The sequence below is a fragment of the Drosophila rhopaloa genome, unplaced genomic scaffold (assembly GCF_018152115.1).
Source record: "Drosophila rhopaloa isolate 14029-0021.01 unplaced genomic scaffold, ASM1815211v1 contig_2, whole genome shotgun sequence".
Classification (NCBI taxonomy): Eukaryota; Metazoa; Arthropoda; class Insecta; order Diptera; family Drosophilidae; genus Drosophila; species Drosophila rhopaloa.
In genome coordinates, this window is record NW_025335083.1 from 9,116,592 (window position 1) to 9,136,560 (window position 19,969).

The window sequence follows — 19,969 nt, forward strand, 5'->3', positions numbered from 1 at the left end:
TCTTTTACAAAGAACAATAACTTATTAAACTAAAATTTTATATTTCACATGTACACATGTTTTGCGAAGTTACCGATGCATCGTCTACCACCAGCTTTAATGTATAGAAACCCACCTGAGTGCCTCATATCAGTGGGCGCCCTTGGCTTTCGGTACAGCCAATCCCTGTCCAATTCGTTGCCATTATCGGGAGTGGCACTCACTCCGCGGAAAAGTCTGGGTCTCCTCAGCTGAACCTCCGTCTCCTCGGTTTCCTCATCCACCACCTGATTGGAACCGAAACTGCTGTTGATGAAGATCCTCCTGGGTGATCCATAGAGGGCTCCAGCCTGGGTGAAACTGTTCTGGGCCGAGACATAGCCATTGGAATAGCGGCTGAGATTCGCATTGCTGTGGTGCGGGATCTTCTGGGGCGTCGAGTGGTTGGTGCTGATGCCGCTCAGGTGGTGATTGTGGTTCTCATTATTCAGAGCACTCAGATCCGGCACCGAATCGGAGAAGAGGAAGGGATTGGCTCCAGCATAACCGTTCAGACTACCAGCTCCTATTTTGTGGCGGGCCAGACCCCCAGTTCCATTGGTCATCAGCCAGTCATCCAGAGCACTCGAGTAAGTGCCTCCCAGTCCGAAGTGATGGAACTGCAGCGAGGCGTGGGAAACTGGAGCTGCCAAGGAGGCTCGGGATCTGGGACCTTGGGCGATCTTCAGGGCTCGTCTTCGCTCCTTGGAGGTCATTGTGCATTCCTAAAAGGAAAGGGAAAGCAAATGTTTAGTTTCAATTGTAATTGTATTAATTTAAGCAACTCAGAACAAAAAAAAATTGTTTTAATTCTTTTTGTTTTACAAGTTAAAGAGTGTTTCTACAAAAGAAATTAAGTTAATAAAAGATTAATTATTACATAAATTTATTTCGTTATGTAACCAAAAAATAATAAGATATAATAACTATAGAAAAATTATACAAATTTTAAAAATCTATGATGTAAATGCTTGTATTTTTTGGTTCTACAAATTATAATTTATAATCTAATTCTTAATAAAAATTTATTTTCATTAAATCTTCTTTTTATATTTACTTTCTTGGGTTAGCATAACGAGGAACTTAAAAATGTAATTATAATTATTAGGTAATTATTATAATTATTTGTCCACGATTAAAGCTTTTAAGAGTACGAATTTCCATAATTTTCATATTTTTGAATGTAACATAAATTCTATCTAATTGCCATTAGATTGTTGGCTGTGCTAACAATTATCTTCCACTGTGAATTCAGCTATAAGTTCACTTAGCAAATTTGATTTTTCTCATTTGGTGTTCTTGGCCAATTTTGAGCTAAGTTAGTTCTATTTTTCCATTTCATGGCCACTCACCTCCAGCAGCTCGAACCAGTCCTCGAGGCCATCATCGCAGCGTAGGAGAACGCGACCCTCGCGGCCCAGTAGAAGTCCGATGGCGCTGTAGGAGCGCCGATTCAGCCACTCCACCTTCTCCACATCCACCAGCTTGACCTGGAGCGAAACGCAGAAGACAATGCAAATGGTTAGACAATCAAGTTAAAGGTTATGTAAACGTTTTTCCGCTGAATGTAAAACAACAAGATTTGCCCGGGTCATACTCAGTGGGGCGCTGAGAGAATGGTTTACAATTGAATTTTGGGTGGGAAAGGGGTCTAGAGTTTTTATATTCAAATGGATGGCTAATGACTATGGTAAGCTGACGTTATGTAATTGTTGTATTTTTGTTAAAAAAATTAGGAAAGATCATAATTAATTAGTGGGTATAAAACAGCTTATTTATTTTATTCTATGGATCTTTGATTGTTTTCAACAGTATATATATAATAAATTAGTGGCGAATGCAGGATTTTATTAAGAAGGAAATCTTCATAGCAAATGTTTTGCTGCATACTTTTTTAAATGAAAATTTATCACTTTTCAAACGAGAGGGGTTTGAAGACCTAATCATATGTATACATAAATGAAATGACTGAAATAATTTTGCTTTATATTACTTGTTTTATTTTATAATAAAAATATAATTTTCAGAGTAATATTCTTTTTTAAATCTTTTTTGGTAAACTAAATGGCTGATGAAAAATGTTGACTACCAACTTAGGTCGTAACAACTTTTGCTGAATAATGCACCAATTAAGTGTCAGCCCTCCTTCCGTTTGCATTTTTGCAACTCGGTTAAAAGTCATTAGGCCAGAAGGTTTCATCTCCGCTCCCCCATCTCTATTTCTTTTTCCCTTTAGGAACCGCAAACTTTTTAGCATGCTGAACTTTTTATTGAACCTATTTTTTTTTCTTCTTTGCTTGTAGCCCTTGTTTATGAGTAAAACTTTAAGTTTGCCACCGATTCATCGTGCTGTCGCTCGCTTATGGCCAAGAACTATGTGAGGCCATTAGGAAAATATGTCAGCAGTCCCTGAAGCAGAGGAAAAATCAAGAAGCTGCGGCGTGTGGCAATTAGCCAAGTTATGCGGCCCCTGTAAGTTTGCCTCTTTCCTTCTTTATTTATTTCTTTCATAGGTTCCATCTCTCTTCTTCTAATGGCCAACATAATTAAGTTCTTAAAGTACTGGGGGCAGTATTTTTCCGATCGCTTTTTATGATTAATCGTGGCGGTAGCAGATGGAACATCGAATATTGCATAAAGCTTTTTCGTTTGTTAGATAATTTAAGGGATTTTCTTATTCCACGATCAAAGATCGAAATCGAAATTGTCTTGGGAGTCGTCTTCATAAGTTTTATGTGGGCGTTACTGCAAATTAAAATATTTATGATATTCTAGGTTGATCCCCAGGAAAGATGTCAGGTCTTCTGCTCAGATCGTTTAGGAAAGTCTTTAAATAAAAGTTTTTATAAATAAATCTGTGCGTTGAAAATGAGTGTTGTGTTGCCTAATATAACACTTCACGAAAAATAATATTAGTGTTAATGGCCATGTTTCAGTTTGGGTTTATCTGAAATACATTTTTATGTTATTAAGTTTCATGCTCTTTTTTAATAACGCTCGTTTCTCCTTTCTTTTAAACTATTTTAAAATTGTCCATATATTTTTGACCTTTATTCCCTTCCCAAAACTCTGACCTCACTTGTTATAGGCATCATACAGATATGTGCCAACCCACAATCGATTGGCTAAATATTTTCCAAATTTCCGTTTTACGTTTGGTTCACAAATAATTTGTTCAAGGTCGATATTGATCGGCTTGTTGGCTGTTATTATTTATTATTGTTATTTATGAGGTTTATGAACGAATTCCATTGTCGTTTTATATTTTGACATGTTTAATAGCATGAGCTGTCAAAACTAACACAAAAGCTCAATTGGTCATTGGTTCAGATTTTGGCATTGCAATTTGGGAAAGTAAAATTGAATTTATGCGCGTGCGGCTTTAATTTATGGTAAAAAAAAAAATTATTAAAATACTTAACAGGGATTAATTTTTATATTGCATTTTCCATAATTTTGTTTGCTATAAGCCTTTGATTTATGTTCCTTTCACTTATTAATTTCTTTTCTTCACATTTTTCCATCAGATTTTAATTATGCGTGCACACATTTTGAACATAATTAAATGCTTCAGCATCGATATCCGAGTCTCTTCAGTGCAACCCAATTAATAATGCTCATTAACGTTGAACAGACAGAAATGGCATATCCCCGCAGGCACATTTTCCGCCCCCTTTTTCACATTATCCACTTGCCGCCCACCCAAGGACAAAAATCAATATTGCTTTCAATCACTGTCAAAGTGCAAAACTGCAAAATTCTGAGGCGGAAAACTTTACCCACCTCCAGGCTGGTAAACCGAAGCATCAACATCAAAACCATCCCAATGATTTCCCATGCACTTTCATCACCTGTAATTATGCCCGATTGATTTCCCCCAGGTAGATGGCAGACAATCAGACCAATTCTGTTTCATCATCTCCTTCTGAATACGTTTATACGTCCTCTATTTTCAAAATTATATAGAATTTAATTATAAGAAATGCAGAACTCCAAATATTACTGTTTGGGTACAATTCTAATCTTTTCAAAAACATTTTTTTTTAATTTTCAGTTTTTAAACCAAGTTTTGGTTTTCATAAAATTACTATCAGCTTAAGAATTTTCAAAACTGTGTCAAAACAAGTGTCATGTTTGAAAAGAATTGGTTTTAAAAGAAAATAAGTTTAAAATTCATTAAAAATTTGTTTTTAAAAAAGTTGTAAAAAAGCGTTGTCACATTTAAACTTTAATATTCTGTTTATTATTTAAGAATAAATAATTTGTTTGACTTTTATATTTAAAGAAACCAAAATAAGACTTTCATATAAACGTAGTAAGTACCCGGGTAGGAACAAAGTTCTCGAAAATATTTTAAAATCAAATTAAATAATTAGACCAAGACCGTCTTTTACCTAGTCGCACCTTTTCGCCTAATTGATTAAGTTGATTACATTGATGAGGTAATAATATTGAATCATTGTAGTGTCAATAAAACATCAATGAACAAGCGAAATCACAAAGAAGCGATGAAATGAGATGCCGCCTTCCGTGCTCATTAATGAGTCAAACATTTTCAGGCATTTTCCATCTCTTTCACACCCGGGCAGTGCCTCTCTTTTACACCTTTCTGTTCAATGACTCGTTCATGGCTGACTTCCCTGGGTTTGCGCCTTGGATAATTGAGTGTGGGTGGGTGGCTGTCTTTGATGTTTTGTTGACCATTTTTGGTCGAATTTATTTGGTCTTAGTCTTGAAGGTTAGTTGGGTGTTTATTTGCTTAGCAATTTTGGGAAAGAAGCCAAATACCTCATTTCATTCTTGATGGGGTTTTCAAATGAAAAACCGAATTTTGTGAAACGAATTACCTAATATATTTCTAGCTCAACGAATTCTTCTCGTAATTTCTTTATAAATGTTTTCCCTCACATTAAATAAGTTAATCTCCCGCACGGTGCGGGATTTTTCACCATTTAGTTCCACCTATGTCATTATTTTCCCCCGTGTCCGCTTTTCCACCATTTCCCTCGCCACTCTTGCTTATTTACTTTGGAAAATTGCCCGCACAACAACGGAGCATTTTTCACTTTGTTTTATTTGCGAGAAAAAAATGTATTTTAATTTTAAATTAAACTGTAAGCAACAACAACCTGCTGCTGGCTGTGTATTGACACTGCTTTTAGAGAGAGCAAAAAAGTGCCAGCAAAAAAGAAAATGAGACAAAATTTAAAACAAAATAAAATTAAATTCAAAGGGGACAAAAAAACTTAAAAGTAATTTTCCCATGATCTCTTTGCAGTGTTGTCGCATTTTTTGTTTTCGCTGTTTGCCACTGCAGTTTTATGTGCATTTTCCTTATTTGTTTAAGCAGCAACAAAAACAATGTCATCAGCAACAACAACCCAAAAGCAGCAACTGAGGTAATGAACAATTTCACGGCAATCGTGGGTATTATACTCTAACTTGAAACACTTGAAACCTTTTTTCGGAATGCAGAATTAAAGGACTTAAAAAAAATAATATTAAGAAAAAACTTTGAAATAAATATAATTTATATTTTTATATTTTATATTTATATTTTTTTAAGAATACATTTATGGCTTGTGCAAATTTTTTAAAAAGTGCGCTTAAATAGGTTGTAAGACCCAAGTTCCAAGCCCACCGCACTCCAAATAATATGAAACTTTTTTGATGTAAAAAATATATAAATGCCGAATTTAAGTGAAAAATCTTGTATAGAATTTTTTCACGATATTACTATATTTTACAAAATACTAGAAAGAAACCACAAATATTCCAAATTTTCCGAATAAAGTTTTTCAAAGGGTGTTTGTATTTCGACTTTGTTGCATTTCCATTTACCCCTTTTTGTTTTTCACAGTTGTTGTTGCTATTGCAGTTGTTCCTGTTTGTGTTTTTTGTTGTTGCCTGTGTGCAATATTTGCCGTTTGCCTTTAGTATTTCTCGTATTTGTTTTGTTTTCATCGCAAAGTTGTGCGGGGCGAGTTAAGGAGAGGCACTCTTAATGGGGGAATCCCAAGATGCGGGGAGTGGGGTGAATAGTTAGGCAAATTAACATGCAGTAGATGCAAGTTTTAGCCAATTAGTTGAGCTTAGTTGAAGTTTTTCTTTCCGTTTTTATAGCCTCTTCGATCAGGATTTGTTTGGCTAGAAAAAGCTCCCAGACAATTGGCATCGTTCGTACGGATTTCCACCGAAGATTGCCTATCAATTGAGCCCCCCTACATGGACGGATATCTTTCATTTATCTGGCTGAAAAGTCAATTGCAAAACGTGACTGGATGTGTCTGGCATTGTCAACCGAAAAAGACTTCATTTATAAACAATTTTTTTTTTTGCACTAAAGGTGTGTCCCAGGCGCCTTTATTACCCCCTTTTACGACAAACAGGTTATAGTCATGGGTTGCTCATAATGCTGAACATAAATCTCTGGCTGGCTGCAATAGAATTTAACACAATGCGCAGTAAATAAAAAAGTTTGCCCGACACTTCAGTGGAGGTAGAACATTTATAAAGGCGAAATGTGCATAGAATGAATATGGACTCAAAACTTTAGAAGAAACTTAGGTTTACAACTCTCCCTTTGTGCAGTAGTTAGTATTTCATTTAGATTTCCCCAAAAGTTGGCATCCACTTACCTTGAAGATAAACTGTCCCATATCCGAGGCACGTTCATTGGCCGATCCCGAGGCTCTCTTGAAGCAGTGCAAGTAGTCACGAGTGAGCACAAAGTATCTGCAAGTAGAGATTGGCTTCAGTCAGTACAAATCCGCTAACGACTGGAGTGACCTTTAAATGTGTATCTGCCAGCAATCTTCAGTTAAAGGTCAGACACTGACACTCCAAAATCAAAATCCGGCATCTCCATGTATTGCCAAAAATTATTGAGGCCCTTTCCCCTTAAAGGCATTTGAATATGTTATTAATAAATCATAAATCATGCGCAAAAAAAAGGGAAAAAATCCGATTTGAGCTGAAAAGTGCTTTAAGTTTTATGACTTCCTCAAAACAATAAGAATATTATTATTTGTTCATTTTATTGTTTTGCAGCAATGAAAATCGGATTTATTAATGTGCCAGTCGGTTTTCTGGTGCACATAAATTCCATATTTATTTATTATGTATGATGCGTATGAAGCACAGAAAGATAAACCCAAAAAAGTTCTCAAGCTAAACAGAAATTTAAAATCGTTTTGGTTGAATTTCGGATCGACTAATAGCTCACTTCCCTGCTGGAAGTTCTCATTTGGTTTCGCTTATTAACGTGGTCAAGCAAATTGAGCTAAGAAAATTGTTGAGGAAGAGGTAAACGGCTAGCGGGTTTTCTCGGTTTGCTTCGGTGGGTGGTTTAGAGAAGAGAGAGGGAGTTCCCTTGAAAGACTGTTGTGGATAATGATCGGCTTAGTTATTAGCCGAGCTTGGTAAGTGGTGGAGGCATGCAACCAAATAATGGGCGCGGTGATCTAAGCCAAAAATGAGAAAGCTCAATCCGGGGAAATTTCTTGTATTCTGAGAAACGATCAGCTAAATAAAATTATATCTAAGTAAAAAAAAATATTTTTGAGTTATCTTTTTTTTTTGGTTGTATTAGACCTCAAGTTTACTATTTTATAGCAGGTTAATTTAAATGCATGATTTATATTTTCACAAGTTTAAAATGTAGTTAGGTTTATGCATTTATTCAAGCTCACAATCTAAATCAATTATTTTGTATGCCAAATTGGACATGTTTGCGGAAATCTCGTAAATTTATACTCATCAGCATGGCTTAGATGTATTTTATAAATTGTATTTAGCTTATTGCAAAAATGGAAATCAAATATTGACCATTGAAGTACCCGGCTTAGTTGGTCATTAAGTGTCAATTAAAATTGCGCCGATAAATGATAAGCGATAAACGTAATTATCGGTTCAAAGGGCAACAGCCGAAAGTCAAACAAAAACACCAAATTGCATTGCAACATAATTAAATTTCAATTAAATGCAGCATGGGGAAACGAAAACAAAAGAGCTGTCAGTCGGTTGAACCCCCTCCCCCGACCCCCCTATTAGCATTATCTGCAAAAAGGACGAGCCAGCATGCAGCCACTGTCAATTATGCCCTTTTTCGCAATTAACAACCCTCGGAGGTTGTGAAATATTTTTGCATATTTTAAGGGGCTGTGGGGGTGTGCATGTCTGGTCTTTCAGCCAATGCAGATTGCGGTGGAGGTAAATTTAAAAGCGCTTAACATTTATGCATCCCCACTTGACCACACAGAAGAAATAGGTTATCAAATTTGTAAAGATTTTTCAAAATAAAACAAGGGGCTTTAATAATATTAATGAAATGTTTCTATTTCAATCTATATTTTCTTGGCAATGTAAAATTTACAAAAAACACTTTATTTCTTATATCAATTTATGTTTAAAATTGTCTTTGTTTGATAGATTTCAAAGGTAAAAGCAGAACATATATGTAGAGTTTTAAAGTTATCAGCTTCTTTAAAATAACTATTGTCACCCAAAATAAAATCCAAAAAAATATAGCAACATTATTTATTAAATTAAAATTTGTTTATATAATCATAGCTTTAGAGCTTTCTGTTTTTGAATATTTATTTTCCAAGTGGTTAGCTTTTAAACTTTCTTTCATTTTCAGTGTTAATATATTGCTAAAAATGTAAAATTATTTTTCAGTGTACTCACCGTTCCTTCCAGCGAGAGAAGAGGCGATCCCTTTGCTGCCAGAGCAGTCCTCGTTTAATGGGTCCTGTCATGGAGGCCACCGGAATGCGTCCTGCCAGCAAGGATTGCTGGAAAAGCGAGAGAAGCGGGAAATTGTTGCTGATTGTGCATTCTTCAAATTTAATTATGGGAATATTTGTGTGCATGTAGTTAACGCACTTCTATGCCTCAGCTGTTTTGCTCGTAAATTCTTTTATAAATTATTAAAAACCCGGCATGAAAAAGCCAATTTCCCACACACACTAGACAGGAGCGGAGAAAGCGGCGGGGAGAAAGCGAGGCACTCTCGTGAGCTCATGATTAATGTTGCTTTAAAAACGCTGCCACTTGCGCCACTTTTCAACCCCAAACGCCCTCTGGCCCCCTGGCCCCCTGGCCCCCTAGCCCCCTAGCCCCTCCCACCTCCCACCGCCCTCCTATATATTCCCGTTCTCGACTTGTACCATTACTCTGCCATAAATTCTGTTTGTTGTGCTGTGCGGTTTGTTGTTTTGGCTTTATGAGCATTAAGGCAATTTATTATCAACCATAGTGTTACAATATTTTACATTAACAAATGTTGCACGGCGTGTCCTGGTTTATTCGTTGTAATTATCTTGTATCTGTGTATCTGTATCTGCGGTTGCAGATTAAATTAGCTATTAAAAAAGATCATCCGTGATCGATGGATAAGGGATTTGCGTTCAGCAACGTATTAATATTGAGGCAAGAGATTAATTGCTATCGATCTGAAACTATTAAACAAAAACTGGGGACGATTAATACAATGAAGAAATTAAATAAAGACAAATCAGCAACCTTCAAATATATTTTTAAATATATGTGTCCATCACAAATTAAATATGCAAGCTTTCAATGAAGTTGCCCAAATCAATTTAATAACTCAATTCAAACTATATACAATGACCCATTTGACAAATTATCGAATTATAGAATTATCGCTTAATTAGAAAAAGGGGATATGAAAGGAATCAAATAAAGATAAATCGGTCATCTTTAAATTTAAAACATTATATTGAACTTTTAATTAGTCCAACGGTCCAGCTTTAGCAGAAATGCAAACGTTCAATCGAATTGTCCAAATCAATTTAATAACTCAATTCAAACTTTATGCGGTTACCCCGTTGGCAAATTATCAGCTTTGTTCCCCACCAAAAATGTCAAATATTTTGGAGTCATAAAATCAGGCAAGCCAATCTGAAACGAATTGATTCGAAAACTCAGAGACTTAATGAGATGCTCGAAATGCCAAAAGGCAAAAGCCACTGCCGAAACAAAACAATAAATGAGAAAATCTATCAAAATGCTAACGGGTCGTTTTATTTGCGAATTGACAAAAGCGTGAAACGAAAATCGAATTATAATTGAGACGGAGAGACACTAAATTGGGAAGCTACAAAGTAGCAGAAACAATTTCTACCGAAATCTGGCAAATACCCGAAACGAGGCAATAAATCTTCAGGGCGCTGAAATTGAAGATACTTTTCCTGTTTTATCTGCGCTGGGCCATCTGTCCTATAAATGGAATGAAGTTCTTAGCCAGTTCTGGTCAAATTAATGTTAGTCACGAGTTCCGCCAGACAAAAGCCAACTTCAAGCTCAATATGGTCAAGAGGGAAGCGGGCTGAAATGGCGAGGTAAAACGAAAGAGTTTGAGCGGATAATTCCCGGCAAAAGGGAGGGAAGGTCTAAAAAACTCCGATGAAACTTAATTTGGCGCATTAAAAACTATTGTGCACTCGGAATGCCAAAGAAAGAGAGCGAATAAAGCTGCGAATAAGAGAAAGGACGAAACGTGCTGCAGCCATTGCAGTTAATGAGCAAAATGAGTTTGCTTTTCGCAATTGGGGTCCCAAATTGGTAGGTTTCTTTTGTACTGCTGTGGGCGAAAACTGAAAGATATATATATTCTTGTTTTGTTTATCTTTTTTTTCACGAAAATAAACAGAATTGTGTGTCAAGTCAATGGCTTAAGGGTGCCAAAGAAATATGTGGTTTCCAATGTTAAAATACATAAAACGTCGCATAAAGCATTGTATATTTCAAATGCTTAATTTAATAATATGATCAAATAGATAAAATTAGTTAAAATTTATAACTCTAAACTGGACCAATCAACCTTTGGCTAGGCACAAAAGATATCTTTATTATCGCTGAGACCTACCTCTATCTACATTTCATTCTGGCGTTATCTTCCTGTTTAGCTACCTATTTGCTACGCGTACTATTAAAGATAAATTATCATATCTTATCGTTCCTTAAACAATTATTTGAATAAGAATATGTATTTTTAATTAGCAAACAAATATATTTATAAAACCTTTAAAAATACAGACTGGGAGATAAACTGAGAACAATTGTTCAAAAGTCAAAAGAATGTATTGTTAGAGTGTTTCTGGAGACAAGCTTATTTTTTGCAGTCTTTTCAGACTTCCTATAGTGGGTAAATATGAAAAAAAGTTGTCGGATTTTCTGCCTTCAAGTGATTACGTAACCCTCATGACTTCAATGTCTTAATGCCCTCATTTTCATTGCATTTCATGTCATTTTTTCGTGTGTGAAAACTTTAGCAATTGCAATAATTCCTTTTCCCCCAACACAGTTGATTATTTATGCTGCGGGTCTGACTGTTTGTTGCCGCCGAACTGCCAGACAGTGGTAAAAACATATATATTTCTGGTATTTCGTTTTGATTGCACTCAACTGGGCTTATATAATTACCTGGCCACGTTTGGCCTGCCTGGCGCCCCTTTTATGGTGGCCTTTAATTGAGGTTGCACTGGCCGAGGATGAGGACTGAAAATCTCTGCCACGCAACGACATCTTGATGGATTCACACCCAGTTTATATTTTTTTTCTTTGTAACGCCAACACAGAAACTGCAGCCTCTTCAAACACTTATGAATTGTTAAATGTTCACTTTGTGTTTTGGTTTCCGCTCACCCAACCCAAATGTGTCATCGCCAACAAAATATTGGGCATCTTTTTTTAAGATTTTAAACTTAAGTGATTCATAACAATTTTCCATCTTGTAATCAGCTAATTTTCCACCCAAATTTTTGTACAAAAGGGGTAATTGTCAAAGAATACTCAAGAACGTCCGAATGGAAAGTTCTTTGATTTATACGAGCATATATTTATAATTATATGCCTTATTTCCGTTGACCCCAAACCTGTCCATGGGGCCAAAAAATGTTGAATAAACACAGCTACTTTTCGGTGATAAAATTTACATGGTCAAAACGTGACGAAAATAAAAATTCAATTATATTTTTGTATGTTAAATTATGTTTAAATTCGGTAGGGCTTACTAATAGATGTTGTCATTAATATTTTGGGGAGAGGCCAGAGAAGAGTTTAAAGCATGAAAGGTTACTGTTTATGGAAATATATGTACATATATACCGATTTTGTCAAAGAAAAAACTAAATTTTAAAGCAATTTACTTAAAGTTTTATAATCTTTGAACTCTTTTTGCTTGCTTATATGTTTAATAACTAGAAAGGACAGCTAATTTCGGGCGGAGCCGAAGTTGATATACCCTTGCAGAATATTCTGTAAAACCCTTTTTATTAATGATTAAATTCTCTACGGAGACCAACAAGTTTTTTGAGGAAATTAATAAGCCAAACCAGGGCTAAGGAATAGAAATACAAAATACAATAGTGGTTAACAAAAGTTTTACATGTGACTGCCAAAAATTCTGTAGCTGTCAAAAGTTTGACGAAGGCATTTAATTCAGTTGCATAAGTTCAGAGAGCAGGGCAACCTGAAAAAAATTCGTCTATTTAAACATGAGTTTCCAGCAGGAAAATCGTACCGAAATAAACAGTTACCATCAAGCCTTTGTGGAGTTCATAAGAAACGAACGGGAGAGAAATGGTTGTGAAGACCTGCCGGAGGCGCCACCTCTAAGTTCTCCAGACAATGACCCCCAGGTGAGTCCAATAATAGTGGATAAGTAGGTATTAGTAACCTCTTTTTCAAAATATTTATAAATATCCAGAATGGGGGCACTGCTGCGCAACAGGCCTCTGTGGCTCCTTCGCCACCCAGAGCTGCCCAGAATCAAGAACAGATGAACTTTGAGGCTCCTTTCATAACCAGACCTGATCTGAACCGGGCAGAGCTAGTCTTCGGGGCTCCTTCCGCAACTAGAGCTGTTCCGAACAGGGCACAGGCGGACTTTGGGGATCCTTTCCCACCGAGAGCTGCTCTGAATCGGACACCGCTGGAGTTTGAGGAGACTTTGAGAACCAGACCTGCTCTGAATCGGATATACCTGGAATTTGAGGCTTCTTTCACATATATAGCTGTTCTAAGCCGGCAACAGCGGGACTTTCAGGGTCCTTCCACATCTAGAGCTAATCTGAATCGAACACCGCTGGAATTTCAGGCTCGTTCCACATACAGAGCTCATTTGGTAGGTTCCAACTTCCCAACTTCCTATCAAAGCCGCCACTTTAAAACAATCACTGCTTTAAAAGGCAGTCTCTGAGTCAATGACTTTTATAACAAAAAACTTTTTTAATTTAATTATGCACACGCATCCACAAACTACTTTCAGCGTTGGCGGGTAAAAAGAACACACAAAGTGAAAATTTGAGCAACAGCTGGAAATGTGATCCCCCACAGTTGGGCCCGACCCGAGAAAGAAAAGAGGAAAAGCCAGTGCCATATGAAAAGGTGGGCCAGGAGTTGGTTTTTATTTAATAAATATTTTTCTCTTTTGCCAGTTGAGAGCACAGCAAGTATTTATGACTCTGGTTGGATGAGTTAACATCAAAAGGCAACAAAATAAAACTGAAGAAAAACAACGCTCCCGTTTTTGTGAATGTTGAGCAAAAGTCAAATATAATCCGCAAAAAAAAATGAAATTCAATTTGCCAACAAGTCATGTTGAAACAATTGGAAAAGGCAACGAAAAAAAAAAATGGAAAACGTTCGACGTTCAAATGTTTGCACTGTTTTAATTGAAAGTCAACTAAAGTTGAAAGTTGCCATTCAATTTGTTTGCTTACCCAATGCAAATCCGTAGAGAAAATCATCTTACTTTCGGATGAATGAATATTTTAATAGATTCGTTGGCTCGTTGGAGAAACAATTTCACAATAAAATATTCTCAAGAGTCTATTACTCGTTTTTAAATAATTTTTCATTCGAGTTTCGCTGGAGTTTCACTGACACACTGAGATCAGCCCGAACCGCACCAACATCCATTGACGACTATTCAAAATTCTGTTGAGCAAAGATTTTCATGGCAGAGTCCGCCTAAACATTTATTTCATTTGATTTTTTCCCCATCACATATGGCGAAAACAAGCCCAGTTCAAGGGGTATGGCGGTGTATGTGTTCTACACATGCTCGTGAGCACATGCAAAAAGTATCTGAGTATCCGAATATCCAAGTATCTGGCTATCTTTGTATCTGTTGCGGCGCATTGTCGTCTGCCGTGACGTGACACACATGTGGGCAATTCTAAGCAGGCAAGCCATGAAGATTTTCGTCGCTGTTGCTGTTTCTGTTGCTGTTCTTGTTTTGGCCAAACATGTGCCTACGGTTTTTGGCTTTTATGGTTTATGTGTTAATAAGGCGACCTTCATGACCACAGAGCTGAGATTTTTCTATGCTTCTCGTTGGCTTTTCGGGTGGGCAAAAATAAACGCAACGCTCTGCCGATGTGGCAATGGGCGTGGTAAATGAATATAAAATGAGAAATGAGTTTTTATCTGCTTTGCCACATCTAAGATATTGGTCAAGTTTCTCAAGAAGTTAAGTTGGTCGTATAAAACATCTTTGGAAGCCAAATAAGTCAGTTTAAGCCAATTAAAAGTCCATCCTTTAAACATGTCCCTTTTTATCAAGAAATGCGGAGCTTTTATGAATGAAACTATCTTGTTATCTTATCTTAAAAGTTTAAGATCAAGTTCCTGTTATAAAAGGCATTCCTTTGATAGTCACAGTTTTTGTGTGCCGAATCTATTATTTGTGGCTTGTGTTTGACTACCCCTTGTGGACTTTTCACTAAGCTCTCAGCAGCCATAACTCACAATCTCCTCAAGCAATTCACCCCATCGACCTTCAACCGACTCCCTCCAGTCTAGCCAAATACATTCTATCATTTTTCGGTGCCTGTCTGCCAGTCACTCAGAATGGCAAGCTGCGTTTCGGTTCCAATTGCTTTGGTGCCTAGGTCTTTTCAAATGCATTTGACTTGGCAACGGGAAATGGGAATGGCTCAGTAGGGAGGCTGCCCGAATACCATTTGATGCCCAAGAAGAGCCTCAAAACCAGCCATGCTCACACGGCCAAAAATCCAAAAAGAAAAAAAACGAAAACGAGATCCTGCCGCGTCGCACCAAGAAATGAATAAGAGAGCAGAAACCAGAACGAACATTTCAGTTGTTCTAGTGGCTTCTCAGAAATTCATCATCACCATCATCTTCAGCCTCATGTTAGACATGGCCCTGTCCCAGGCGTCGTTGGGTCTGCCAAAAGGAAAAAATTAAATGAAATAAATGCTAACCAAAAAAGTGTTGAGAATTCGGAGGGCCATGTGTGCGAGCAGGAAAACGAGCACAGGAAGTCGAAGGAGGAGCAAGAGCAGCCCTTGAACTTGGCCCAGGAAGTGTTGGCCCATTGGATGCGAGCCTAAATGGTATTTTTTCTTTGATCCCCGGGGGAAGGGATGTGCGGAGGGTGCCTCAACTATGCAACACATGTGGTTTTGTTTCTCATAAAATATGGCGCATCAGTGAGAAACTTTGGAGTTGAAGTTTGCTCATGCTGATCAAGAATCCATAAAGATAGTTGCAAATAATTTCAATAAATGTAGAAAGCTAATTAAAATACGAAAATTTTTATATTAGGATGTTTGCATTTTAGTAATAACTCGGGGTTTTCCATTCAAAATTAAAAAAATAAAGTTATATCTTTTATTTTTGACATAAAAGAAGAAATCAGAAATAAAGAATGTAATGGATTCGAAATAATAAAAATAGCATTAGTAACAAGTGGATATAAGCAATTCCATTTAAAAATAAAGAATTTGTTTTGGAATTAGTATTTGAGTTTTTTTTTAAATAAATTCTGCAAATTAAGGTGTTTAATGTTGATATGAATTATATAACTTTTTGTTCACTTCAGTACTTTAACACTTCTGTTCCGACTAACTTATTTGTAGGTTTGCAAACCTAGAAGAGAAAAATAGAAGGGTATCTTATATTCGACATATTCCGCAGAGCACTCGCATTCGCTCCTGGTAGTATTTTTAAAAATTCTATGCATATTTTTGCCACCTCTCCATCTCACTTGCGTATCCCCACATCATCCTCTTGGGATGATGGCGTCATGCGGGCTCGATAAAAATCATGAGGTTTTTTATTTAGACAGCTTCAGGAGCGCTCTGAGGTGATGTGCGAGATGCTGGGAGATGCTGGGAGACTGCAATTGATGGCAAACTCTCGGCTAAGGCACTGGCTTCACATGTTTCTGTATCTTATGTGTATCCATTAGCCGCAACTATGTAAGGTCACGCCTAGCATAAGACCGCCCCCTAAAAAATCCATTTCACATGCTGTTCCAAGTCAACTTTGTATCTAGATAAACTTGGCTTGCAAGTTGTAGTTGTTTGCCGTGCCTGATTATGACATTTAACATGAACACGTAGCGAGTGCAACACATGCGAGCGACAGCTCTGGTATTTTCCGCAGTCTTTTGGTATTTCTTTCGTCGGTCACAGCATGACACGCCTGACAGAGACCAAGAAAACTGCAATCCAGCGAATTTTCTTTTCTTTTCCCCCTAACATTGTAGTGTTCCATCGGCCCTGGCTACAAACCGCCATCATTTGCGAAGTTTGAGGTACCTATTCATGGCTAAAAGTGGTAGTTTAAACGGAATCTGGATAGGAGTTGGCAGGCAATTGGCAGAAAATGTGATGATATAGCTTACGTCTTGCTCGAAATCTAGCCATGTTTTTTGTTTGTTGTAACTCACCTAAAAAGAGAAAGAGGATACGATATACACATTAGTTAAATGTAAAAATGTTTAGATTTAATATAATGGTATTCAATAGCAAGAAATCTTTTTTTTATGTCTCTTTAGCGGAATAATCCCTTTTAAAGACCTCACAAGAATAGCTTGAGAACATGTGTATATCAGATCTTTAATTCCTTATGATTCCTGACTTTTAATCTGGGGATTATACCGCGGAATTGTATTCTAAGCTGCTTAATTTTTACATGAAGGAAAACTTTTGTGTATCTGACCAGGGGATTTTCTAAATGCATTCTGTTGAAAACTTCGGATCAGTCCACCTGCAAGGCCAGCAAATGCATTTGATGATTATGCTATAAATCTATACAAAAAATTCCAAAAGTGCTGGAAAAAATATGTATTCACAACTTGGCTCGGCGAATAAACAACAAAAACGAGTTCTATTAAACAAATTCGAGTTGGGCCACCAGCCAGTCAAGTGTGCCAGCGACTTATTTGTCACTATATCGGTTTTGTTTTACTTTGTTTTGTTTTTCCCGCGATCGAGTGTGGGCGATTCAACACTCGTTCTGACAGTCTGACACCCGGTCTGTCTAAGGTCAGGCGTTCACCAGTGCGTATGAGTAATAATTTCTTAATTGTCGCATTTAACAATTAACGACGCGCTCTATAAATACCCTATTATCCAGCATAGTTTCAATTTGTACGGTTTTCAAGTGCAATAATCTGCTTTGTTTGCATTACAATTTTCACTCGCTGTTTCGGGGTTCATTTTTGCTCGCTTCGCTGCCTTTAATTGTTTATGTAAATTAGAATTTTTGTATTTTTTCCTGCCGGTTACTGATGAGCAATTTAAATACACACGACGAGGAAGTGAATGTGCGCATCGGCAGACGAAAACAGACGAAATCTGAGTGTATCTTTTGGCTACTTTTGGCACGGCTCGCAACTGATTCACAGGGCAAACAAAGGTGTGAAGTACATTAGCCAGTCAGTATTAACAAGATGTTCGTTGAGGGGCTTGGCTTAACCGCAAACTAAATTCCAATATCGATGACTGACTCGAACAACTCTAGGCGCATTCGGGCCAAATTGGCTGCCAGTTATCTTGTCAGTTGGTTAGTTGAATCGGCAGGTGGGCTTATCCATTCGCCGGTTCATCCATCTTCATATGTGTCCAGGCACCAGCTACCAGGCTTTCCACTTCCGTTTCCTGCCCCGTTCAGTCAAATTAGCTTTGCCTGTTAGTTAGCCAACTTTCAGTACTCGCTTTTGTCACACTCGTCTAGACTTTCGTTTGATTGAGCGATGACAAGAGACATCTCTGTCACGGCTGTTGCCAGGTCAGCCAACTAACAACCATCACCAACACACCTGCCTCCTGCCACCGCCACTTGGCCATCATGTTTTGGCCAGCTCTCGACTCTCAGGTTCAATGCTTCAATTAAATTTGCTGTCAATCATTTTGTGTGCTTCACACTTTTGTTTAAAAAAAATCGTGAACAATTTTATGACTTGTTTTGATTAGGCGAAAATAACTGAAAGGTGACTGCTGCCTGGCAGCTAAATGGGTTATTTTGATTTTCACTTAACTAAAGATGGGGTGAAATGTATTTTTAAAACTACGAAAAAACACATTAATAGAAACATTTTCAAAGTATAAATAAACTCGATATGAATACTTGTAAATTTGTCAATTTCAGAGAAAGTTAAGTCACACTTATTCTTGAATAATGGAGTTTGGTTATAAAATTTTTTCCATAATATGTTATATAATAAAATACATAAATCTTGTAAGTGAGATCACCTTATGAATTTAAGTATTTTAAATGAGGTAATATCATATCATATTTTAATAAGAAATTTTCAAGATATGTTTTACTTTCTTGACATAATGCCACTTTATATAAATCAAAAAGTTTTTGAGAACATTTAAATGTTTCATTCATGTTTTCCTTTTAAGTCTTTCGTTCTCTTAATAAAGTAAAGTTATTGAATAGTAATAAATTCTATTCATTCAATGTTATGGAAAGTATGCTCATTCCAATTTTGTCTCTTTCTCATCTGGGCATTCTGAATCGAACACCAACTTCCGTTTCTTTGAAATAGATCGCCTTAAGATTATTGATCTTGAATATTTTGCTTTCCATTTATCATCGATTTACACCTTTGTCGCTGGCTTTGTCGCCCCATTCTGCGTCTTTCGCTCACTTCCCGATCTCAATCTTTCCGGCAGACAAAAGAGGAACCCAAGGCGGCGCACTTTGTCGGCCTGCCCACAAGCCCAGCGATTTGCCCCGGGCCGTGAGAACTGTGCCAGGTGAATATGCCCCTGCCCCTGCCTCTCGACCATTGTCAACAGCCAGTGGCAGGGAAAAGTTTGCACTATTTTACCTATTTTCTTGTGCAATTATTTATAATAGCGCCCGGTTTCAGACATTAATGCCCGGAAAAAGGTAGAACTCCTCCTCAGAAACTGTCTCGGGGTCCTGAGTTCATTAAGGGTAATGCATGCCAAAAAAAGGAGGCAGGCGAAACAAAAAGATTGAAAAGGGAGACACACTGTCTGAAAAAACACATACACACACCCGTCCAGACTATCGCACACCCACATGCATCTGAGTATCTGCGTATCTATGGGATGCCGGGTTACGTTCTTAATGAACTTCTGTCGCCTAGCACCTGCTGCAGTTCTTAAGAAAAATGTACCCTCATTTGTCGGAGCCCATATCCTGCAGGTAGGGAAGTGACTGCCACACAGCCCCTGCTCTTAACTGTTTATAAATAATTAAATTGCAACCAGTTCTGGCCAGCAGTTTTGTATTGATTTTTTAAAGGAGTTGCTGTGAGAGTTTCTAGGATAGGAAAACACTTATATGTATATTACAATCGCATTAACATTAGGGGAAATACATACGTTTTTAATTAAAATACTTTGTTTAAACTATTTGCCAACATCTCATTTATATTATTTAAGGTGCAAATTTATTTTAATCTATCAAAGCTAATAATTGCATAATAATCTCACTTTAGATTTAAAGATTTGATGTTTATGTTTTAATGGTGTGGCAATCATTACAAAAATGACTGGTGTTTTTAAGTGCTATGATAACGTAAGTCAATCCATATGTGAATTAGTTTCTTAATGGGTATTCAAAGTTACCTTTCAACTATAAAGAGAACTAGTACCTGCAAAAGTCATATGGTAATGCGTGTTTATTGCCC

At 37.1% G+C, this 19,969-nt stretch overlaps 1 protein-coding gene across 5 annotated transcripts in view; it reads right to left on the bottom strand.

The window, feature by feature from the left end:
• Positions 1 to 19,969, bottom strand: part of LOC108040763 — a 46,861-nt gene that overhangs the window by 1,906 nt on the left and 24,986 nt on the right. For 3 of the 5 annotated variants that reach the window (XM_017118352.1, XM_017118350.1, XM_017118351.1), the window contains 4 exons: positions 8,707 to 8,813; positions 6,657 to 6,753; positions 1,371 to 1,508; positions 116 to 743 (listed from right to left, as the gene is read on the bottom strand). In XM_017118352.1, the coding sequence (XP_016973841.1) occupies positions 116 to 743; positions 1,371 to 1,508; positions 6,657 to 6,753; positions 8,707 to 8,813 (970 nt within the window). Of the gene's footprint in view, positions 1 to 115; positions 744 to 1,370; positions 1,509 to 6,656; positions 6,754 to 8,706; positions 8,814 to 13,766; positions 13,975 to 19,969 lie in introns of those variants that run through there. The other 2 variants (XM_017118353.1, XM_017118355.1) reach the window with 2 other exon arrangements.